The 26636-nt window shown below is 41.2% G+C and overlaps 1 protein-coding gene across 4 annotated transcripts in view; it reads left to right on the top strand.

The window, feature by feature from the left end:
• LOC123506575 overlaps window positions 1-26636 on the top strand; it is a 98700-nt gene that overhangs the window by 35105 nt on the left and 36959 nt on the right. For 2 of the 4 annotated variants that reach the window (XM_045258789.1, XM_045258787.1), the window contains exon 4: window positions 12437-12532. In XM_045258789.1, coding sequence (XP_045114724.1) covers window positions 12437-12532 — 96 coding nt within the window. Of the gene's footprint in view, window positions 1-12436; window positions 12533-18436; window positions 18620-26636 lie in introns of those variants that run through there. The other 2 variants (XM_045258788.1, XM_045258790.1) reach the window with 2 other exon arrangements.

The following is a 26636-nucleotide window of genomic DNA, read 5'->3' as shown; positions in this document are numbered from 1 at the left end:
CCTTTCTTCATAAATTTAAGATCATCAACATTATAAAGTTATGTACTTACATACATTCGTGTACATTATAATGACTTGAAATAAACTGCCTAAAAGTTTAACTTCATAATTTTTACTTTCAATGGAAGTGCAAGTCAGGGGTTAAACTTGTTATAATTGGTTCGCTTAACGAAGTTTTGCTTAACGAAGTGTTTTTTAGGAACGTAACCCCTTCGTTAAGCGGGGGTTGCCTGTACTTGTTAACTCTTGCATTAGAGAGCTGGACAGAATAGGGGTGAGGAAAAAGAAAGTCTTGTACAGCAAGGCTGCAGGAGGAGGGAAGGCAGGCAGTTAGCAAGATCAGTAGAGCAGTTAGCATGAAAATAGTGATAAAAGATGAAAGAGATGCAACATTTCAGCGGTGAGAAAGAGGCTGAAGACAGTCAGTCAGAGGAGGGGAGTTGATGAGACGAAAAGCTTTTGATTCCAACCTATCTAATAAAGCTGTATGAGTGAATCCCCCTGAATCATGCAAAGAGTACTCCATACAAGGATGGATAAGGCACTTGTACAGAATATACAGTTGGAAGGGTGAGAAAAACTGGTGGAGACGCCTCAGAATGCCTAACTTCATAGAGGCTGTTTTAGCAAGTGATGAGATGTGAAGTTTCCAGTTAAGATTATGATTAAAAGACAGACCGAGGATTTTCAGTATAGAAGAGGGAGACAGTTAAGTGTCATTGAAGAAGAGAGGATAGTTGTCTGGAAGGTTGTGTTGAGTTGATAGATGGAGGAATTTGGTTTTTGAGGCATTGAACACTACTAAGTTTTCTCTGCTCCAATCAGAAATCTTAGATCAGAAGTCAGGCGTTCTGTGGCATCCCTGCGTGATCTGTTGACTTTCTGAAGAGTTGGATGTGTCTGAAAGGACGTGGAAAGATGTAGGGTAGTACCATCAGCGTAGGAGTGGATAGGGCAAGAAGTTTGGTTAAGAAGATCATTAATGAATAAAAGAATGAGAGTGGGTGACAGGACAGAACCCTGAGGATCACCACTGTTAATGGCCTGCTGGTGTATTTTACTAGTTGTGCATTGATGTTTGAATGTTGTTAGGTTAGCAAAAATAACGACTCTGCCACACTGGAGGAGAGAGAAAGAGAGAGAGAGAGAGCTTGGGTTGACAAAAGTGCAGGTGAAGCACTATCTTCTGTAATGTATATAAACTATAAGGTATCACTGTTTACATGTTTTCTCTTTAACTTCTTTTCACTTTCTTTTCTCTACACTCCCATAATTCATATAACTTTTCTTTCTGCTCTTCTAGGTTTTTTTCCCCCTAAGAAAAACTCAGCAATCATTTGATTTTTGTATTTTCCAGTCTTTGTAGGTCTACAATTTCTTTTCTTTCCTCCTTTGACTGTGGGTGATTTACTATGAAGTGTAAGGTTTTCTTCTGCTAAATGACATAGGAGCAAATTGTATCCTAAGCATGGTGGCAGAAAGTATGCCATGTCAACAACACAGCCAATCTTCCTCCCCCCCCTACCCCCATCTCTCTCTCTCTCTCTCTCTCTCTCTCTCTCTCTCTCTCTCTCTCTCTCTCTCTCTCTCTCTCTCTCTCTCTCTCTCTCTCTCTCTCTCTCTCTCTCTCTCTCTCTCTCTCTCTCTCTCTCTCTCTCTCTCTCTCTCTCTCTCTCTCTCTCTCTCTCTCTCTCTTACAGGTTACTGCCTTAGACTAGACTAGCTGTGAGAGTGGCCATAGGGCAAGCTTCCAGCAGGACAATAGTCCATAACGAAACTGCATATGTAAGGTGTGTTAGATCAGGTAGAGGTATCGATCATCACAAAGTACCACTGTATTCCTCAATATACAGTGGTACCTTGCAATAATGGACACTTTGGGAGTGAGGGAATGTCCCTTGCTTCATTTTTTTCTTTATGTAAAAGGAGAAACTGGCCAAGGGCAACAAAAAATTTAGGAAAATGCTCACTTAATTGCCAGTTCCCTTGCAGGTGAAATGGTAAGCCAAAATAAAGGGACAAATGTCTTGAAACTTCCCTCTTGAAAGAAGTCAAGTTGTAGGAAAAGGGAAATACAGAAGCAGGTAGGGACTTTTAGAGTTTGCCAGAGAAAAATGTGAATGATTGAGAGTAGTGGTTAACTTGCAGTATGGAGTTGGACAAAGTAGGGGTGAGAAAAAGATGAAAGCCTTGTGCAGCAAGGCTGCAGGAGGAGGGGAGGCATACACTTAGCAAGATCAAAAGAGCAGATAGTATGAAAATAACGGTAGAAGATAGCAAGAGATGCAACATTCCGGCGGTGAAACAGTCAGTCAGAGGACGGGGAGTTGGTGAGACAAAAATCTTTTGATTCTGCCCTATCTAATAAAGCTGTGTGACTGGAATCCCTCCAAACATGTGAAGAGTACTCCATACAAGGACAGATATGGCCCTTGTACAAAGTTAGTAGTTGGAAGGGCAAGAAAACTGGCAGAGACGCCTCAGAACACTTAACTTCATAGAAGCTGTTTTAGCAAGAGATGAAATGTGAAGTGTCCAGTTTAGATTATGAGTAAAGGACAGACCGAGGATATTGAGTGTAGAAGAGGGGGACAACTAAATGTCATTGAAGAGGGGATAGTTGTCTGGAAGGTTGTGTTGAGTTGATAGATGGAGGAATTGGGTTTTTGAGGCATTGAACATTACTAAGTTTTCTCTGCCTCAACTGGAAATTTTAGAAAGATCAGAAGTCAGGCATCCTGTGCATCCCTTCGTGATCTGTTGACTTCTAGAAGGGTTGGTTGTTTCTGAAAAGAAGTGGAAAGGTGTAGGGTGGTATCATCAACACAATAGTGGATAGGAGTAGAGGTTTGTTTAAGATCATTAATGAATACTAGAGAGTGGGTGATAGGACAGAACCCTGAGGAACACCAGTTAATAATAGATTTAGGAGAACAGTGGCTATCTACCAGAGTAGTAATAGAATGGTTAGAGAGGAAATTTGAGATGAAGTTGCAGAGAGAAGGCTAAAAGTGTAAGAGGAAAGTGTTGTGTTATGTCTAACACAACACTGAAATGTCTAAAAAAATGATGACCAAGACTCAGTAAGGACAGCTGCCAGTAGAGTGGCCTTGATGGAAGTGTCTTACCACAGTCCTCATTCCTCATCCTGTTAAGTAGTGCGTCATCCAGCTTAAGATACTTCCTTCTATTCCTCCTATGTGTTCAATTTTCCATAAGTGTTTTCTGTGTGGTACTCGGTCAAAAGCCTTTGTAATATCCAAATACACTGTGTTGACCCATTTATCTTTCCCTTGTACCTCATTTATTACTCTTACATTGAAACTTATAGATCTGTTGTACATGGTGTTCTTTTTCTGATTACAAATTGAAAGTTATTTATAACTTAATTTTCTTCCAGATATTCTACCCATTTTTCCTTGATCACAATTTCACAGATATTTCCCACAACACTGGTCAGTGACACTGGTCTATAATTTAGGGGCTTAGTCTTTTTTTCCTCCTTTTTATATAGATACTATATTTGCTCTTTTGTATATAGATACTATATTTGCCCTTGGTAGTTGGCCTTCCATCAAAGAGCTGTTGATCACATACCAAATAGGTTTCACCAACTGTTCTCTATATTCTCTTAGTGTCCATCCTGACACTCCATCTGGCCCCATTGCTTTTCTAACATTTACCTTCTCTAATAATTTGCAAATTTTTTTGTTTATGCACCATAACATTCCTTAACCCTTCCTGTGTCACTTCGTTCTTTGGTTATACAAAATCTTCTATATTATATACTGACCTAAAGCTTTCATTCGTTAGTTCACTTACTTCCGTTGTTTCATATACAGTGGAGACTCAATACTCGAACATGATTCATTCCAAATGGCTGTTCGAGTATTAAAAAGTTTGACTATCGTTAACTATAAATTCGTTCTAATCTTAGCAAAACCTCAAGTTTATAAAAATTTCAATGTACTTTTTTTTGGCAATTTTGATTTGTACATACCATAAATGAAGGCTGGTGATGGATAACTTAGAAGGGTGGGGAGGAGGAGGGAGGTCGCTGGAGGATGAATCACTATCCATGAAAACGTCTTTGTAAAGTTTCTCCTGGTGTGATTCCTGTGAATCCACTAATAGAGGGCTATGGCTCACTAACACTTGCACTCTCACCATATTCCTTATTTTCACCACTAATAAGCCTCTTTGGTGCCATTGTAAGTAAATGAAAAACTACCGACAGAACACAGAAGAATGTTGTTTTTCTTAAGACTGCGGCTGGACTAGGAACACACAACGGCATCAGTATACAGTGTTCCCACCCTGTTTCGCGGTTCGACTTTTGCGGCCTCACTGTTTCATGGTTTTTATACATACTGATAGATACGTTCTGCAGATTTTTTGCTATATCACAGGGTTTGTGGCATCTCTTACAAATGCTGTACATTCGTTAATTCAGTAAGTTGGTGTGTAATAACGACAACAATGTATGTTACTATGTACATAAAGTACTGTACATATACAGGGGATCTCGTGATTCGACCGTTCGCAATTTGAATTATCGCCAATTCGAACTCAGTTACCGTATTTTACGGCTTACAAGACGCACTTTTTTTCCTAAAAAATACCCTGAAAAATACTAGTGTGTCTTCCAAAATGAATGTTGTATTATAAGGCAGCATATCCAACCTCAAGTGAGCTTGGACACTTGACAGATAGCGACCTGGATTTGTATGTTGAGTCATTACATTATGATGTTAGCTTAAGTACCATTTAATTTAGCCTTTTATATTATGTAAACTCAGTACTTAGGTGTTACAAGTATTTCCAATACCACAATCCTTCCTGCAGCCTACTCAGCTTGTGGAGAAAACGGGCCACTCCCTCGTCTCATTGCAACACACACATATATGCACACGAACGCACACACATCATATCATGATGGACTGTTTCACTGTGTATATGTATTTACCTATGGTGTTTTCATTTACATAGTTTTAAATTTGTGGTGAGTGCTCCAGCAAATTTGTAATGAGTGCTGAAACAATAGTGTCTTGCAGGCTCCTTTCCTTGCTTCTTATGTTTTTGTGTTCAGTGGTCGGGTATATGGTGAATGCGTTCTTGTATGAGAATGACTTTTTTTTTTCTTAGAAATTTCTTTCAAATGTTAGGGTGCGTCTTCCAAGATGCAGTGTCTTGCAAGCTGTAAAATACAGTAATTAATACCCAATCCTCAAGGTTCGACCAACTGACTCGCCAATTCGACATTGGTATCTCGCATGCCACCCACCCAGTGAAATTCGTTGCAAACCCGCAAGGCAGAAGTGTAAACTGACGCTACCCTGTGTCGTCGTTTAACGTGATGTCACACTAGCACTTTTTCGTCAACTTTCTGAAGAGTCAACTTTTGTTGACGCTGGTCATCACACACAAGCTCGCTTCTGCCTTTGTCGCATTTGTCAACTGTAAACAAACATGGCGGCTGCTTCATCCCCAGCAAGCCTTTGCTATTTTTGGCTTTTAATGCTCCCTATTAGAAACTCTTCAGAGAGCTTTGTCCACTCATAAACAACAGAGCTGTTCATCTTGGCCAGTTGTTCCTTGGAAGTTCTGCCTTGGAATGTCGCAGTCCCAGACAAATGTAAACAAACAACTGAACTACTTTTCACTGTTAGGCTAGGACAATATATATATATATATATATATATATATATATATATATATATATATATATATATATATATATATATATATATATTTACATCTACATTTCAAGATTCTATTGATTTAAGATTATAGCATCATTCCAATTAACAAGAAAATTAATTTTATTATAAAAGTGTTAATTAGAAACCATTGATCTTAATTTGACTAACAAATGAAGCTAGAGGAAAACTGTGCATTTCATCTGACTCAAGATGACGGAAAGCCACCTCCAGCCCCAGCCTTAAGAAGCACAATTTCCTACCTTTCAAAGATAAGCTTGAGCTTATAAGAAAGTGTGAGGCAGATATAGCTCACTGTTGTTGCAGCACAAATGGGTGTCCCTAGATCAACAGTATCAACAATTTGGAAGAGGAGGGACAAGTACCGCGAGACTGCTGCAAGTGTTTTTATTTCCAAAAATGTACTGTACAGCACCCTAATGTGTTTGAATATATATATATATATATATATATATATATATATATATATATATATATATATATATATATATATATATATATAAATGAAGCCTTTATTAGTACTGATTTAGTCTTAAGTTAGGGTTTTTTAGAGGTTATAGTGATGTTTTGAAGGAGTCTAGGCTGGAGGTTGGTCCCTATCCCCCCTAATTCTTAAGTATTCTATGGGAAAAATTGCTTCACGGTTCGAATAAACGCTGATTCGACTGATGAAAAACCACCCTAACCCTGTCCCATTGCGAGGATCCCCTATATTGTTTGTATACACATACAGTGTTCCCCCACCACTTCACGGTTCGCAATAAAAATAAAGAAAAACAACCATATCGGCAGCCATATTGCGGAAAAACATGGTTTCACGTTGATGCGTGAGAGAGAAGATTTCCCAGCATGCCAAATAAAGAGATGAGTTGACTCAGAGGCTTTGTACATACCCACGGGCACTCATACAAAGCGTGTGATTGGTTCCTGGTGTGAGATCAACCAATGAGAGCACAAGTGGATTTATCCCATGAGCTGATTGGCTGCACATCATCGCAGCCTCACCCAACATCTTTCCTTGGTATATCCAAGGCCCATAGAATAGCAGCTCTAAGGGGAAAAGGGCGGGGGCGAGTGACATCAGTGGGTTCACCAACAGAGGAGCTTCCTCCCGGGACGTGTCTTTCTTGCATGGAAACCTCATGCTTTCCCTCTGCCCGCTGAGCAAATCATACTTACCTGGCACTGGAGACAAATTTTGTGAAGGCTTCTCTGCACCCTTACCACCCCACACCCTCTACCTGCCACAGGCTGCCAGATTCTCTCTCTCTCTCTCTCTCTCTCTCTCTCTCTCTCTCTCTTTGACCTTTGTATCATTATCTTATTTAAATGATATCAATACTCTTGCTGTTATTAATTATTATTATTACTATTATTAAACTTTTACTCTTATTATTATTGATATAGTGTTGCTGTTTTCGTTATTATTATTATTATTATTTCATTTTTACATCTTTTTTTTTATTTTTTATTTTTTTTTTTTTTACGGTAAGGCCTATAGCTCCTGTAGGCACACTTGAAGAGTGTATGGGAACCGCTGTTCAGCTTCCGCCCATTAGTGGCGCAAGCAATTTTATTTATAGTGGTACCCATATTAAGGCCCATATCACCACCCAAGCTCATCTTGAGTGTAACCACCTAGAACCTGGGTATCATGGTGATATGTAGGTAACTTAAAACCACTCCACAAATAGCAAAGTGTTTAAAGCTGTACGTGGTGGGATTCGAACCTACATGTGGACATCTGCCCAATCCCACGCTCACCACCTTATCCACTATGCCACCGCCTCCCTATATATAACTGAGGCAATTTATATCTACACAAGTAACTGAATGGGGACCTCTCAATAACTATACATCAGAAATTTACTAATGTAATAGACTAAGGTGCAAAATTATCAGGAAAAAATAATAATAATGGTTTTCATTTATCCCATACTACATATTATATACTACTGATAATTAAAACAGTCACGCACTGCACAACTCGGCATTGTGACCGATGTTGGTGCGGAAGAGAGAGAATGGGAGAGAACGATGCACGTGAACACCTACCCGGCAGCTTGCTAACTGAACCAACGTTCCCACTCAGACCACTTGTGAACCCGCTGACGTCATGGATGCGCATATCAGACATATTTTGAACGTAGGTTGACCTTCTATTCCATGGGCCTTGGTTGTATCTTGCCAGTCTCATCCACACTGTTGATGGTCTCACAGACTGTATCTTAGTGTTGTGTTCGCGATAACTTTTTTTGTTTAAGTAGTGATTCATTAAGCCCTTACAATGTCACCTAAGCACTGTGCCCCTGCAAAAGCTTCCTCTAGTGAGCCCAAGAGGAAGATGATGACCATCTGTGAAAAAGTAAAACTTTTGGATGTGATCAAAGAGGGCAGAAGAGGGTGAGTGTTACGTATCGTATGAGACGGGGTAGGGGAGAGAGAGAAAGAGAGAGTACAATTACTGTATAATGTTTTATAATTAAATAGATTTAAGTAAAATACTGTATATGTAAAGTATAAATACTGTTTACATATTTTAAACATTCTGGTACCCACATACACATACACGAAAATTCCTAGGGGGGGCAAATCCTACTTCGCGGTTTTTCACCTTTCGTGGAGGTTTCTGGTATCCATTAACCCAAAAAGTCCGACAGGCCTTAAATACGGCTGCATAGCACAGTTCCGACAGTCCTTAAATGGGGCAGCTACTTTGAGCGCTAATAAAAACTGCGCTAGCATTGGTAGCGCTGCTATATTTGGTCATGACATAGGCCTATGGTAGTACTGTCGGCTCCCAGGAAGCACACCGCTCTAGCCAGCTAGTCTCCCGTAATTTTCTGTGAGGTGCGTGAGCGTCGTGTCGCGGTGATAATTATTTACGTATTTACTTATTTAAGGAACTATTATTTACAACTATGGCTACTGGTGCTAAGAGGAAGCTAAAGTTTAGTGATAAAAGTGATAGACAAGGCGGGACAAGACGCAAAGTGCACAGGTTGGAGGTAGATCCCGACCCCGCTATTGTGACAACATCGTCCACGCCTGATAAAAACATACGTAACTATAATCAGCCAATATGAGTGAAAACACGAAAAACATGTGAAAACACATAAAAACATGAACAGTGCCTTACATTATGTAAGAATACACATAAAAGCACCTCCCCCGAGTTGCCGCTACCACAATCTTCTCCAATTATCGGTTATTATTCTGAGACAACCATAGTGAGTAGAGCAATAAAAACTTGTAGGATGATGCATTGTCATGTCTACTAACAGCAGATTTTTTTCCAGAGTAATTTATAAGAGTTGATTTTTTTATGATAATTGCGGTAATGGGAGGGTGCGAATTTTGCGGCCATCGGTCTTAGCGGGTTAACCACGATAAACGAGGGATCACTGTATCGGTATTACGGTAATACTGGTATATATATATGCAAGAGGGGAGATGACAGAACTTTGTATACAACCAAATGTGTGGCTGTTTGATTACCAGATATTTTCACCACTAATAAGCCTTTGGTGTTAATATAAGTTTATAAATGAAAAAACTACAGATAAAATGCAGGAAAATGTTATTCTGATGACTGCAGCAGTACAAGTCACAACTGGCTGAGGGGGAAGGGGGATGCCAGGGAGCCTTTATTTACAACCATGGGTGTGGACATGTGACTATAAGGTATTTTTTTTAGTATTAAATCGAACTTTTGTGTTTGAGTATTGAGTCTTCACTGTATATTGTTTCCCTCATTAACTTATCGATGATCTCTTTGTTCGTCATCTTTTCATTCATGTATTCATAAAAACACTTGGGTTCCTCTTCACATCTCTTTTTTTTTTTTTTTATCAATTTTTTTTATTATTATTTTTTTTTTTTACATTATGGCCTATAGTGCCTGGCATATTTGAAGAGTATATGTGGGAAGCACTGTTAAGCTTCCACCCATTAGTGGTGCAGACAATTTTATTTACAGTGGTATCCAAAGTAGGGCCTATATCACCACCCAAGTGCATCTTTGGTGTAACCACCTAGAACTTTGGTATCATTGTGACATGTAGATAACTTTAAACCACCGGACAAATGGCATAGCTTCAAAGTGGTATGTGATGGGATCCAAACCTACATGTGGATATATGACCAATCCCACACTTACCACCTTATCCACTACACCACCGCCTGCCTAAGTCGTCAACTTGCTTCAAGAAGTCACGTGAATTGTCGTTACTAATTTTACCTATGATTGCGGTGTCATCTGCATATTTTATTATAGAACAGCTGGGATATTTACTTCTGCAGTCATTTGTATATAGTGTAAAGAGTAGTGGAGCAAGTACACATCCTTGAGGTGCCCCAGTGTTCATGGTAACAATATCAGATTTTACATTTTTAATTTTAGTATATTGTGTCTGCATTGTAAGATAACTATGTATCCATTTGATGAGTTTGCTATTTACATTAATTTCTAATAGCTTATTTAGTAATAAATGGGGTTGAATAGTGTTAAAAGCACTGCTAAAATCTATAAAAAGTATTCGAACTTGTGTATCTCGGGTTTCTAAATGTTCCTAAATAGGATGAAGTAGTGTTAATGTGGCGTCTTGAACACATCTGTTTTTACAATACGCAAATTGTAAATTATCTCGCTTTGAGTCTATGTATTTACAAAGATGGGATTTCACCACGTGCTCTAAACATTTCATTAAAATAGGGGTAAGTGCAACAGGTCGCAGATCGTTTAGATCTTTTGGATTATTATTTTTAGGTATAGGAATAATCTCCGATTTTTTCCACACATCTGGTATCACAGACTAGTCCAGTGAGGCTTGAAAAAATTTCCAAACAGGATTAACGAATTGTTCTGCACAGTATTTCAGTTGTTTTGAACCTATATTGTCTGGACCACCTGCTTTCCCACATTTAATACTCTTCAAAGAGCGCTTTGTATCTTCTCGTGTAATAGTTATTTGCTCCGGTTCAATACCATAGACAATTGACGTAGTTTTTTTACATTGTACATTAAAATCATATAAATCAAATCTGGCATAAAAAGAGTTCAAGTTATTCACATATTCGTGGACATTTGGTGGGTCTATTCTCAGTTTCCTCTTCTTAGAACCACACAACATTTTCACCCCATTCCAGGCATCTTTATAATATGATAGAAGTTATTCAAAATGTTCTCAAATACAAACTACATAGACGTGAGATCTTTCTTTACCTTAGAGGAGGGAAGTAGGACTAGAAATCATGGCAGGAAGATTAGAAAGCAAGGCTGCAGGTTAGATATAAGAAAATATTTCTTTAGTCATAGGGTGGTAGACTTCTAGAATGCATTGCCAGAGAGGGTTGTAAATAGCACTAGTTTGACAATGTTTAAAAACAGATTAGATAAGCTCTTAAATTTATTAGATTTATAATTATGTATAGCGCTGAATGATAGTTTTTATAAGAAATTTACTATAGTTAAACAAGACATGATCCCCATGTATGGGGATCACAGATTGTAGAGGAATTCCCTGCAGGACTTACCCCTGTTAATGGGCCAAATATTTAGAATTAGTATATAATGTATTGTGTACTTGTAAGTGTATCTTTAAGTACTGATGACGAGGATAACCTAGATGGGCCCTGGTGGCCCTTTGTTATCCCATTATTTATGTTATGTTATGTTATGTTATGTTATGACTTAAACTGATTTTCTATTTTAATCTTATATGCATGTTTAGCGTCATTTATTTTCCTTTTTAATTGTCTTTGTATTTCCGCACCACCGTTTCTATCACCATTTGCAAAAGTCCTTTTCTTTTCCTTCACTAGTGCTTTTATATCAGAATTAATCCACGGTTTATTATTAGGATATATAGTTATTTCCTTTCTTGGAACTATCATATCCGTACAGAAATTTACATATGAGTTGAAAACATCTAAATTATAATTAATGCGTTCTGTTTCTGAATATAATGCTTCCCAGTCCGTACATTCAAAACACCTCTGGAGAGTAACATTTTCCTCATTTTTCCAGTTTCGTACACTAATTTTCTCATGTGATTCACTTTTAAGTTTTTGTATGTATGTTGGGGCTAGAAACACCATATTGTGGTCGGAATCACCTAGTTTTGCCTTTTGATATGCACGATAACCATTTCTGATATTACAGTACATTTTATCTAGTGTAGCGCTTCCTCTCGTGGGACACGTTACGGTCTGTTGATAAGTGGGCACGCTCGATTGAAAATCACAATGATTAAAATCACCTAGCACAATCACTATACCTTCTGGGTTATTATTTTCGTATTTCTGTACACAATTCAGCAGCTTTTCACTGGCTACCGTTTCACTAGCATGAGGTGGGATATATATTGTTATAACAATTACATTGTTAAACTCCCGAGGAAGATAGAATGGTCGACAGGTTATCACTAAATATTCCAGATCATCGCAGCATACACGTTCCTTCACGTTGACTTGTGTACACCATCTCTCGTTGATATACACGGCGACTCCTCCTCCTTTCTGCTTCACTGTGTCTGCTTCACTGTGTCCTTTCTGTCTCCACATCTTTTCTTGACCAAAATGAAAATCCATCTTATGTACTAGAAGAAGGTGGATAAGGCTTATTAATATGTTTGTGTATTAAGTACACTGATTAAGTTTACTGATACTCCCACAAAGTTATGTCTTCCCAATTCCATCTGTCTTCTCTTCCACAGAAGTTCACCAAGAAGAGTTCATGAAATGGATCCTAATGATGAATTGTTCTTCGATTTTGATTCTGTATCAACAAAACAGCGGCATCCCAAGTGCAGGTATCTTCTTTCATCCTATGTTTCAAGTTTATACTATATGAAAAAAACAATAATAAAATATATATGTATACAGTCAACTCTTGATTAATGTAAGTTTGAATAAAGTGACTTGATATCTAAGTAGATACGATTAAATAGTGCATGTTTGCTTCCCATTGCTCCTTGGTTTGTCTGTCTTCTACAGGGAAATTGTATGTGTGTTATAATGCCACATAAGTGTTTGAAGTGTTCTCGCTCCCTCCTGTCACTTATGGTGGACCCTCATGGGGAGTGTCTGTCATGTAGGGAGGTGTTTTGTAGCCTTGCTTCTTGTTGTGATTGCTGTAAGGCCTTATCCCACAACCAGTTTCTGCATCTTTTGGAGAGAATTAAAGATTGTACTGAGAGGAGGAAAGTTTCTTTTTCCAGTAAGCATAAGTCTTCCCCTACATCATGGCAGCTGCAGAAACGTATCTGCAGGATGGAGGAGACAGTGGACCGGCTTTCCCTCTTTCTCACATCTTCCCAGGGTTCTCCCTTCTTTGGTTTCCAGACTCCACCTTCCCAGGTAGATGCCTCCTAGTCAGGAACGAGCAGTGCTATGCAGAGGCCAGGGCAGGCTGGACCAGCTGGTGCCACCGGTCCCGAGGTTGAGATGATGCCAATGTCCACCATGGGCCCAACAGGTGGTTTCCATGCTCGGGTTCCTGGGACAGATAAGACACTGCACAGTGCCCTTGGCACTTTTCTCATTGTTTATCATGGTGGGGTCGGTGACAGCCATCCGGCTCCCATGCACGGCAACCTTCCCACTACCCAGGATACCGAGGTCAGCATCTGCCATACAGCTCCCACAACTGGTGGCCAGATTCCTATCCAGGATATTGATGGTGGCGTCTACCATATGGCTCCCATGCTTGGCGTCCAGACTCTCATTCCTTCCTGTGGTTTTATCCATGGTTCAGGTAAGGAAATGCCCAGTGCTCCTAGTACTTTCGGCATTGGTTATGGTGGTGAAATTGATGATAGCCATCCGACTCTCATGCCTGGCAGCCACCATACAGCTCTCATGCCTGGCGGCCAGATTCCTCTCAAGGGTGTTAAGGCTTGCATCTGCCATATGGCTCCCATGCCTGCCGGTCAGCTTATCATCTCATGTGGATTAGGCCTAGGTGAGACTATTTCACTTTCTTTGGTGATGGAGTTTGACTACAGCCATGCTGCTAAAATGTGGTGGCCTTCTCCCTACCCAGAATATGAGTGTTGGTGTCATCCACAAGGCTCCCATGCCTGGCAGCCATCCTCTTCCTCACAGTGGTTTGGACCATGTGGACCCTGATGAGTCTGTGCCGGGTGGCCTTCCACTTATTCAGGAGGCTTCTGTTGAGGCAGGCCAGCCAGTCCCTGTGCCTGGTGGCAGTGGGGTAGGCCAAGGTCTTTTGGCTCCCATGCCAGTTAGCCATCCCCTTTCCACAGCTGAGTCCAGTGAAGATGATGAGGAGGACATGTCTCCCAATCAAGATGTTTCCCCCTTTTTTGCACCTTATAGGCCAAGTGAGGGCCTATATTCATCTGCCTTCACCTGAGGCTCCTTCCTTGTCCCAGTTTACGGATGTAGAAAGAGCACAGTGCTGAGTTTTGCCCCGCCAGCCCTCACTTTCCCAGCCTATGGCTTAAACTGTCCGTGAGGAAGTCCAGTACAGGTCCCTGAAAGAGCCTAAACATTGCTCAGCCAATTTCCAGTTGTGTAGGGACTGGTATGGCCAGTCCAGGTCTTTTTATGTGCCTGATGTGACCTTGCTGGCTCCTTCTCTGGTTAATGAAGAATTGGGTGATCTATGGTCAGTGGACAATCCAGCGGCCTCTGTCTCCTCCCATCTGTTGGCACAAATGGAGAAAGTGTTTGGCTCCATAGCTGACATTACCTCTTGGATGGATCAGGTTTTGTCTACATGGGCTAGTGCTGCTTCTAGCACGGAGCAAGGTGTTTTGGAGTTTTGTTGGCACTGGCCAAGGCTAACAAAAAGATTCTTCGTCATGCTGAGGAGCTATGTTGTAGACTCCATGTGTTATGGAGGCAGGCTGTAGTGGATTCATTGCCTCGTACCTTTTCTGACAGGGAGAAGCCCCAGGTTCTTCTTCCTTTATTGATGCCCTATTTGACCCAGTTGTGGTGGCCAGGGTGCAGAACAGCGAGCACTTGGCTTCTTCGCAACATGGACTCTCTTCTTTGGTACTGGGGTTGGCCTCTTTTCGGGTTTTAGCCTCGGCACCCCATGGGAGCTAGATAAAAGGGCAGACAAGGAGGAAGTTGTTTCTTAGTGCCTCTTTGTCAGCTCCTGTCCCCAGATCCTCTACTGGGGGGTCCTTTCAGGTCAGGGGTTCTCGCAGTGTAGGATCCCATGGCTGGGGGGTGAATCTCGCTAGGGAAGCAGTTTGCTCTCCTGTGCCTGTGGGTGCTCGCCTGCATTGGCACTGGAGAGAGTGGATGGAGGTTGGGGCAAGAGAGTGGGTAGTGAAGACTCTGCATTATGGGTGTCTTCTCTTTTTTGCGTCCCCGTCCTTTGTCTGTCAGACCCATAGAGCTTGTGAGTTATGTTAGACTCACACATACACGATTGTGGTGCCCCGACAGGCACGATTGGAATCAGTGCTAAAAAGTGCACAATTGCTCCCAGAATTACAGGACAGGACCGAGAGCTGGGAAAGTCACAATTATCAGGCATATCGGGGGAATGATCGGGGTGGTGTTGCACCTAACGTGACACTGCCGCCCCGACATGAAATGATGATATGCTCGTTTTGGCATGACAGGGGCGATGAACCCCCGATGAACCCCCAACAACACCCTCATTTACAAATTGCATCGCCCCATACGGCCCGGCAGTGGCGTATTATTGTTGCATTCGGGGCAAAAGAAGCGATGGTACGGGTGTGTCGGAGCGACAACCCTAATGCGTGCCACGACATATATATAGGCAGCCCACCACAACACCAGGTAAACACTCCAGCACCAGCCCTCAACAGTGCCACATCACCAGTGACTCAACACCACCACAAGCATGGACAGTTCCACGAAGGAAATACAGTAAAGTCCCGGGTTACGTCGGTCTCGAGTTACGTCAAACTCGTAGTTACGTCAGTCCATTATAAGACAATTTAAGATTTAAAAAATTGAAAATTTATAAATCGTAAAGTGCGGGATTTATTGTTATTGTTGGTGGTTGCCCGCCACACCGCCCGCCTCACGCTTGAATACAATAACACCCTGCCTCACTTCCACCACACTGTCGCCCCTGGCAAGAGTGTTATCCTACTTCTGCGTTTACTGACTCAAGTTCTTAGTATCTTGCTCAATGGCACCAAAGAGAAAACTTCTTAGTGACAGCAGTGATGCTAAGAAAAGGAAAACCATTATGCTACAAGAAAAAAGAGGACATAATTAGAAGACATGAGAAGGGAGGCAGTAGCTGTGTGTGAGGGAGGGAAGAAGAAAATGGGAAGCCCGTTACCATGACAAGGGGGAGGTTGACGACCTTGAGGGTTCGCACACCCATCACAACAATAACATTTCCAGAGCCTTCGCCTGGGCCACACGACACTCGCAGCTGACTTGCACCGTCTGCGCCTGTCTGCTGATCCCTATTGCCCTTTCCTATTGCATTTCCTGCTCCGCTGCCCACGCTTCTACTCCCACCGTACTGCACTACGCTCCCAGCTGTCCACCCTGGGCGTCACAACATTCGACCTGCCCACCCTTCTGGCGGCCTCAGGCGTCCACCCCTCTCTGCAACCTGCAGTCCTTCGCGTTCGTGGCCCTAATCAACAACAAAAACAAGCTTGTGTTTCATATTCCTACATACTTGTAAATAATATAACAATATAACCTTTAACTTACCTGAATGACCATAAACAATGATTGGTTGAAAACTCCATAATATGCTTTGAAATGTACGGAAACTCGAGTTACGTACAAAATCGACTTACGTCATGTTTCAGGAACGTAACTCTGACATAAACCGAGACCTTACTGTAATTATGCTGGGGGTATGTGGTATGAGATACCACTTACTGAGGGCTCTTGTCATCGACCACTTTCTACTACCAGAGCTCAAACCAAGACAGAAACGAAGGGCCTGGGTGTGGCCCTATCTCCAGAAAAGACTGAAGTATGGATACTACGACACCCTTATGGACAAATTGTATAAGGAGAACCCAGACCTGTACAAGAATTACACCAGGATGGACAGGGAGCTTTTTGACAGCATCGTCAAGGCCGTGACCCCAATCATCAAGAGGAAGACTAGTAGATGGCGGGTTGAGAGAGCCGACTGGCGTGACCGTGTCGCCGCTTCCCGGCAGAGCAGGTAGCGTATCGCCTGTGACGGTTGGCAGGAGCGCCAGTGCTGCCCTCTACATACGTCATCACATTTTCCGCCGCCCCTTCTGCCCCTCATGATCCGCAAGGGGGCGATGGTGCAACGATAGCCCCGTACCTTTCGCCCCTGTCGCCCATTTCTCCCCAATATTCCCCGATAGCTATGCTGTTTGACAGTTGTCGGCCAGTCGGCTGAAAATTTTGAGCAGTTTCAAAATTTTTGCTCCAATGCCCAGACATCCCCCGCAACCCCTGCATGCACTGTATGCTCGATGACCCTCGAAACACCCCGATCACGCACGATTGATGCCCCGATAGTGTTTTTTCGTCCCCCAATGCCAAATTTCAGCCATCGTGCCTGTTGTGGCACCACAATCATGTATGTGTGAGTGAAGCATTATGCAGAGGGGTCGGATCATCATGTGACCTTGGACTTAGTGGTACAGGACATGTTGGTTCAAAGAGGCCTTAGAGCTTGTGGTGGGCAAGCTGGAAGGCTTTTATGCCCATCTGTTCCTCATACCCAAAGTAACAGGGATTGGAGACCTTTGTTTGACCTCTCAATGTTGAACAAGTTTTTAGTGGTCAGCCCCTTTCAGATGGAGACTGTGACGTCAGTTTTGGACTTGATGAATATGGAGGATTGGAAGGTGTCTGGATCTGAGGGACGCGTATTTCCAATTTCCAATCCACCCTCGTTTTTGCAAGTATCTGCAGTTCATTTGGCCAGAAAGGTTTTTCAGTTCAAAGTTCTTTGTTTTGGCCTTGCCAGTACCCTGCAGGTCTTTACCAAGGTGATGGCTCCAGTGTCTTCATGGGCTCATTGACATGATATCTCCCTGTGCCATTACCTGGACAATTGGCTGTTCACAGGGCCCATTCTCCAGAGGTACATAGGTGCCATCTGGGCTATTTTGCAGCTGGATGCTCAGTTGGGTATTCAGATCAATCTGCCCAAATCAGACCTGGTACCCAGCCAAAGAAAGCAGTACCTGGGCATGGTGCTGGATTCAGTGAGCGCTCTGGTTTTTCTGTTGCCAGGAAGGGTCAGCCAGTTTCTGTCAGTGGCGCAGTGTTTTCGAGAGGACAGAGCCCCTTCGGTGTCTCTATGGAAGTCGCTCCTAGATCATCTGGCTTCCCTAGAGAGGCTGATCCCAGGCAGAGGGGTATGCTCTCTGTCCCTTCAGTGGTGTCTGAAGAAACGCTGGAGGGCAGCTTTGGACCCACCCTGATGGCGGGTTCCTCTTTCACAGCGGTGTCTGGCAGACCTGTCCTGGTGGATGGATCTGAATCATCTCAGGGAAGCTCCCTTTGTGATGGCTCCTACATAGCAGTCTCTGTTTTCTGATGCATATCTTCACAGTTGGGGTGTTCATCTGGGGGACTCTCTTGTCTTAGGGGTGTGGTCTTCACAGGAGCAGAGGATTCACATTAATTAACTGGAGATGACGGCTGTTTTCGTGGCTTTTCAGTCCTTTCAGCAGGAATCATCATTCACAGTAGTGTCTCACATGTTAGACAATTTAACAGTAGTGACCTATTTACAGAACTCAAGGGGCACTCGGCCCAAGTCTCTGACGGGTCTGGCGGGGGACATTCTCCGGTGGTGCGAGGACAACTCGGTCTCTCTTTTCCCCAGGTTTGTTCCCAGGACTGTGCAATGTAGCGGCGGACATCTTCAGTAGCGAGTGTGTGGGGTCAGAGTGGACCCTATATCCAGTAGTGTGCAGGTAGGTCTTCCAGGTGTGGGCTGTTTGCAATAGCCTTAAATCACCAGTTACCTCTGTATGTGTCTCCCCTGCAAGACCCAGGAGCTTGAAAAGGGGATTCATTTGCCTTTCCATAGATTGGATCTGTACGCCTTTTCTCCCTTCTCTCTGATTCATTGGGTGCCAGTTCGAATCAGAGGTTCTGCTTGTATTCATGTGACTCTGATTGTCCTATGGTGGCATCTTGCAGACTGATTTCCTCTGCTTCTGAATCTGGTAGTGGACCATCCTTGAGTGTTGCCTCCACATGCCTCTCTGCTCTGCCAGCCTCATCACCATCTCTTTCACAAGTCTTTAGGGGCACTTCACCTTCACACATGGAGACTCTCCATTTGTGGTGGGCAGGACTCGGTAACTTGAGAACTCATGGTTCTGAGTCCAAAGGCTGGTGGATTCATGGGAACCAATTCCGGAATCGATTCCTGCTCTACTGTGGGACTCAGGTGGAAAAAGCATAGCAAGTCCCAGACACGACTTGCCAGCGTGTTGCTAGATGAATCCCAGCATGAGGCGAGTCTAGGAGTCGAGTTTCATTCTCTCCTTGAACTTGGGTAAACAGTGCGTGGTGGCTACCAGACGCTGGATTCACTAGGCTCTGCCTTTAACAAGTCCCAGTGAGTCTGAGAGCTGTGTGGCGTGTAGAGTTTTGCCAATTACCAAATAATGTAAATATTGAAAGATTACTTTGCTTACTCTTTAGTTTCTCACACACAGGATTCTTTTAATAATACATGCTTGTTTATTTTTGTTATTGATAGCTGAACATAACCATAACCAGTGGCGACTCAATACTTGACCTGAATTTGTTCCAAATGGCTGTTTGAGTATTAAAAATTTTGACAGGTGATACCTATAAATCAGGTAATTCTTATCTTAACAAAACCTCAAGTTTGTAAAAATTTCAATGTATTTCTTTTAACAATTTTGATTTGTATATGCCTTAAGTGAAGGCTGGTGATGGATAACTTAGAAGAGGGGAGAAGGGTTGGGATCGTTATAACTTTTCTCCTGGTGTGATTCCTGTGAATCACTAATGGAGGGCTGTATCTCACTAGCACTTGCACTCTCTTTAAATTCCTTATTTTCATCATTGATAAGCCTCTTGGGTCCCATCATAAGTTTCTAAATGAAAAACTACTGACAGAATGGGGGAAAATGTTTTTCCAAAGACATGGCAGGGCTAGGGATGCGCACTGGCATCCAGTATACTGGTATTACGGTAACCCCGGTATAACCAGTAATGCGTCATCAGAACGGTACAATGGCAGCTGCGAGAATGGAGATGACAGAGCTTTGTACATGACCAAATGTGCGGCCATTTGATTAGCAGATATTTTCACCACTAATAAGTCTTTGGTGTTCATGTAAGTTTTATAAATGAAAAACTACAGATAGAATGCAGGAGAATGTTATTCTCATGACCACAGCAGCACAAGTCACAACTGGCAGAGGGGGGAAGGAAGATGACAGGCCTTTGTTTACAACCACGTGTGTGGACATTCGACTATCAGATATTTTTTCGAGTGTTAAATCTAACTTTTGTGTTCAAGTATTTAGACATTAGAGTATTGAGTCTCCGCTGTATATTTTTTTATATATTAATACTGTCATACCTCACCCAACATGACAGTTACGTTCCTGAGCTCGTCGTGCACAGCGAGATTCGTTTTGGGCGAATAATAGGCCCCATGGGAAAGTAGGGGTTACATTCCCAGATCCTCCCCCCCAAAAAAAACTTTTTTACCAAAAAGACTGAAAAAAAACCCAACAATAAATGAAGTACCAAACACATTTTATTTAACTACAGTACTAGTACAGTAATACTCCGCTTAACGAGCAGGATACGGGGTGTCAAAGCCGTTCGTAGAGCGTAAATTCATTAAGCAGAATTAATTTTCCCATAGGAAATAATGGAAATAGGGGGGATGCATTCTGGGCTGGTCCCCAACATACCACATGGGTAAAAAATATATATATATATATATATATATATATATATATATATATATATATATATATATATATATATATATATATATATATATATATATATATATATATATATATATATATATATATATATATATATATATATATATATATATATATATATATATATATATATATATATATATATATATATATATATATATATATATATATATATATATATGCAGACAACCCCCGCTTAACGAAGGGGTTACGTTCCTAAAAAACACTTCGTTAAGCGAAACTTCGTTAAGCGAATCGATTATAACAAGTTTAACCCCTGATTTGAACTTCCATTGAGAGTAAGCAAAGCGAGAGTGCATCATAGTACAGTAAAAGGTTTAATGAAAGTAAAAATTATGAAGTTAAACATTTAGGTAGTTTAATTTAAGTCATTATAATGTACACTAATGTATGTATGTACGTAACTTTATAATGTTGATGATCTTAACTTTATGAAGGGAGGGAGAGTGAAACGGGAAATACACTAACCAGGAACCTGTGGAATGTAAACAAAGTGCACATCATGGTACCGCATACAAAACTTATGTACCACATTTCCGCAAGGCTTTCCATTTTATCCATTGTAGAGTCATGAGTTCAGGTGGTTCTTTTAGCTTTCAAGGAAGATGCGGTCTCACCAGCCTTCTTAATAGAATCTGCTGACTTGCTGATGGAATCAAGATGGTGGCAAGCAATGTTATTAGTTTTCTGGCCTCTCTCTTGTCTGTGAATAATACCCAGCTTCACTTCGAGAGTAAGACACTTCCTGGTCTTCTTAGGAACGTTAGGCCACATTGCAGGCCATTTTGGTGGTAAGTTGAACTAGGGAAGATGAGCTGCTGGTGACGCTGTTATGTTTTGACTGAGGAGTGAGTGGTGCGCATGATCTTGATCTTGATGCTACAGGTGACGCAGAATTTCTTCTGAGTCAGGCCTTTGTATCGGCAGCGCCTGTGTTGTCCACGAGAGGCTTGATCTTGATCTTTAATGTACAGGCGTCTCAGGATTTCTCCTGAGGCAGGCCTTAGTACTAGCAGCTCCTGCTGTATTCAAAAGCCTGTCAGCTTGCATGATACGGTGAGGCTTTCAAATTTGGAAAAAATTATCTGGATAAAACTTCGTTAAAGCGAGTTTGGTGTTCGTTAAACAAGCAGATGGTAGTAAAAAGAAACCTTCGTTGTAGCGAAATTTCGTTGTGTGAACCTTCGTTAAACGTGGGGTGCCTGGGCAACCCTTGTTTAACGAAGGTTCACACAACGAAATTTCGCTACAACGAAGGTTTCATTTTACTACCATCTGTTCGTTTAACGAACACCAGACTCGCTTTAACGAAGTTTTATCCAGGTAATTTTTTCCAAGTTTCAAAGCCCCGCCGTATCACCCAAGCCGACAGGCTTTTGAATACACTAGGAGCTGCCGATACTAAGGCCTGCCTCAGGAGAAATCCTGGGACACCTGTAGAATCAAGATCAAGATCAAGATCAAGCCTCTCGTGGACAACATGTGCACCACTGTTCAAAACAATAACAGTGTCAGCAGCACCTCGTCTTCCCTCACTCAACCTGCCACCAAAACGCCCTGCAATGTGGCCTAGCATTCTTAAGAAGACCAGAAAGTCTCTTACTCTCGAAGTGAAGCTGAATATTATTCACAGACACGAGAGAGGCGACAAAACTATAGCATTGCTCACCACCATCTTGACTCCATCTATTGTCTCAACTATTTTCAAGTCAGCAGACTCTATTAAGAAGGCTGGTAAGACCATGGGCTGTACCAACAGTCGAGAAGGCCAAGGCACGGACCTTCCCTTCGACCAGCAAGGCAAAGCCTTCGCCCTTACCTTCAATCCGTACCAAGAGTCGCCGTGGAAGGTAGGGCCGCGAGAGGTCTGCCGTTAGCATGAGTTGGTAACAGTTGTTTCGGTATTGGTATGACTGTAGTCCGGATTTGAGCTCCATGAACGACAACAAAACAATAGTGCACACTACAAGAATGGAGGGAAGAAGCTGTGACCGGGCCTCGCCACTCACGCACGAGCAGAGAATAATGATTCTCAATCTTGTAAAAGAGAATAAAGACTTGCAAGACCGCTCAACAAACCGAGCTAGCCTTCACAAGAAAAAAATTAGCTTGGGAGGAGATCACCAAGTCATTTAATGCCATTAACATTTTTTAATATTAAGATATTTATAGCTAAATAAAAATTCAAGATTTTAGCATCAGCTGGTGCTTAGAGAGAAACTGACAATGTGAAAAAGAGGCAGGCTCAGGTAGTGAGTAACAAGCCCACATGTGATCAGAGTTATTGAATATCTGTGTACTCAAGCATTCCTTATTGAAAACCTGGCTTGCCACACACATAAATAATTTTTTCTGCTTTTCAAGTTTTGTATATGTATAGCAGTTCTGAATGTTTATTGTTGTTGCTCAATTTCACTATGTATTTATAACAGGTATATTCAACAACTTTACAGACTGCAGTGTTTTCCTAATTTCCAGAATTCTTAACTTTCTTTTTTTTTTCTGTATCCTTTCATTATCCCTAAAGTGGTAATTTATTATGTGTTTGGAAATCACAAAATCAATATCAAGAAGCAGTGGTAGTTCATTACAAGAGTTGAGAAATTTGTATTCTTTGGGATCTGCTAGACCACAATTTGTATGCATATCATTACAAATTCCATAGTTAACACATTAGTATAGTCAATCATGAATTACATTAATCATGGCCTGAAATAGTTTGGATACAGGACTATACATCTTGAGAACTACCTACAATACTGTCAGTATACCTATACCTAAATCCTTGCACATCACACCCAACTCAGTGAAAAGTTATCTGTTGACTTAGCTTTAACATTATTGCACTCAATGTTTATGTCTCACTGTCTTTGTTGAGAGAGAGAGAGAGAGAGAGAGTTTGATAAGAAGTCCTGGGTTGGTGTGAAGTGGTGTTCTTGTGAAATTCTCTGTCTACATCCCTACATAGTAGTACATCTTTGTGGTTTTGTTTTAAACCTGCTTATACAGGCTAGTATTTACCTTGTGACTGGCTTTTCTTTGCATATTTTGACTGCCTTCTGTCTGTTGGCAGTTCACCTGTCACTTCCTATTCTCCATTAACTCATGCACATATTTGGTCTTTAATATATTGGCTTGGATGATGAGCTCACTAAAGAAAATATTTATTACCATGAAATAAACAGTGTAACTTTCCTGACAAACGAAAACAAGCTTCATAAAACAGCTAGGTGGCGAGCTTTCTGGATCCACTGCGTTCTTCCACCTCGCGATTTTAAGGCGATCCTTGACTATTATAAAAAGAATAGTAACTTACGTGACATAACTATCGGTTTTCCGAGATTGAAAATATTACTTGATGTTGATTTTAGTTCATAGTATTCATTGGTCACTCCAGCTTACGAAAATTATAAAATATTTCTTCGAAGGTCATGTGGAAGACACGGGGGCACCCATGCCTTCCCTTCGACCTTCCCTCTGCTTTTCGTTCCAATAATGACACCGACTCTTGGTACCACATTACCTTCCCTTCTACCCTCGACCTTAAACCTTCGTGACTCTTGGTACGGGCCCATATCTTCCTTGCAAACTAAAAGAACCACCTGAACTCATGACTCTACAATGGATAAAATGGAAAGCCAATTGTGGAAATGTGGTACACTAGTTTTGTATGTGGTACAATGATGCACCCTTTGTTTACATTCCACAGGTTGCCGGTTAGTGTCTTTCCCATTTCACTTTCCCTCACTTCATAAATTTAAGATCATCAACATAATAAAGTTACATACAGTAAAAGCTCAATTAGTCGGACCCCAAATACTCGGATATCGTACATACCCGGACGAATTTGACCCCCCCCAAAAAATTTTTATATCTAAAATTCATAAGATAAAGAGGGAATTTATACGTAAATGTTAAGTAGAACATCTTGTTTTCACTTAAAACACATTAATAAATCATAAAACAAACTATAGGAAACGTAAAACAGCCAAAATAATTTTTTGAAATAATAGTTTTTTTATGGGGGGAACCGTAAAAAAGACGCCACAACTCGCTCTTGAGTTCGGACTTTGGTTTGTTTACATACAGTCATCCACTTGCCACCATAACACTCACTGGCTCCTGCAATCTCTACTGGAATTCTCTCAGAAAGTGATGATAATAGGGAAAGCACCCAATATAAGAAAGCAGGGTTAGAAAGAAAGCGAGGGCAGTGTGGGAGATCGGAAAAACTTGAGGAAGCTGTAACGAAGTGGCATCGGCAACAAGTGGGGGTTGGGGTTGCTGTTCAAGGGATTGAGATTAAGAATGCTGCAAAAAGGTTAAGTACACCCTCTACTGCCACTAATTGCAGTAGAGGGTGTAAAATAAATGACAGTGAAATAAGCTACAATAAAAAAAAAAAGGTAAAAAAGGGTAAAAATGGGTCATTATCGCACATAGCCGGGCAAATACCTTACTCGGACTGGTTTTCCCCCCATAAGGTCCGACTAATTGAGCTTTTACTGTACGTACATACATTTGTGTACATTATAATGACTTAGATTAAACTGGCTAAATGTTTAACCCGAAAACTGCTGTACGCCTTCTAGGTGGCTTGGCGGCAAACTGCTGTATGCCTTCTGGAAGCGCTCTTTTTAAACAGGCACCCTAAAGTTCCCGTGATTCATATTTCTTTGAAATTATTTTTTGTGTTCTAATAACCTTTCTTTTAGTAATATATATCCTTCTAATAAGAATTTGGTTATTTATATCATATTTATAAAGAAAACAATGAAACCACTATGTTTTTATTTTATTTAGTCGACATTGCATTCCTCTCATAGATATTAGAGTTTGAGTCTCATGTATGGTAAGAGAAAGCTATAATTTAGTAGTATAGAAGTTGTTTTTGTATAATAGAAAAGAGATAAAGCGAATAAGATTATGGAAACAAGATCATCTTCACTAGACGTTTGTAACACTATCAGACGTGTCAGCCCAGCCCGCACCACGCGTCATGAGTCATGACTCATCGTTGCTCCTCTCTCTCTTTCCCTCTCTCTCACACACACACACACAAACACACACACACACACACAGAGAAAGATATATAGTATGATATGTATGTTATTGTAGCTTACACGGAACTAATATTTTGTTACTTTATTTATTGTGAACCAAGCAAGAGTATTTTTGTTTCACTTATTTATTTTGAACAAAGTGTGTGAGAGAGACAGAGAGAGAGAGAGAGAGAAAAAAAAAATTGTAAAATAATAGGAGGCTAGAGCAATATTTTGCATTACCATTACCAGTGCATATGCATTTTTATTTGACCAATTTATCCATTCCATATGTATGTTATTTACTCCATATACTTTGATGCCTTTTACTTTATTTGCGATTCAAAATATTAGTGTCAGAATAATGGAAAGAATATTACTTATACGGAAATTGCCATTAGAGAAATAAAATACTCTTGTTTTATCATTTATTTCTCTTGAAGCAAGCAAGAGAGAGAGAGAGAGAGAGAGAGACAACATTGAATCTTTGTATAAGTTCAACTTCGAACGTTGACAACACAGTCCCGTCGACAAACAGTGGCAACAAGCGGTCTGTGTGTATCCCCGTTGCCGCCTTCCCCTACCTCCCCATCCCATCCTGCTTTCCACAATGCCTCCAGATACTGCCAGAAATCCATTTTTGGGGCAAAAAAATACTTAGAAATATGGTAGCTACAGTAAATTTTGAGTTACACAATTGTGAAATTAAATATCTGTGACACATCTTCATAAAGTATATATCTTTCATTGAAAGTCAATCGTTCGCTGATTTAGCCGCACCAGGAGACACCCTCTGAATGTGAGTGCCACAGTTTACAGGTTAACTTAACAATTTTTACTTGCATTAAACCTTTCACTGTATTATGATGCACTCTCGCTTTGTTTACTCTCAATGGAAGTTCAAGTCAGGGGTTAAACTTGTT

The sequence above is a fragment of the Portunus trituberculatus genome, chromosome 20 (assembly GCF_017591435.1).
Source record: "Portunus trituberculatus isolate SZX2019 chromosome 20, ASM1759143v1, whole genome shotgun sequence".
Taxonomy (NCBI): Eukaryota; Metazoa; Arthropoda; class Malacostraca; order Decapoda; family Portunidae; genus Portunus; species Portunus trituberculatus.
This window is presented reverse-complemented; position numbering and strand designations above follow the sequence as displayed.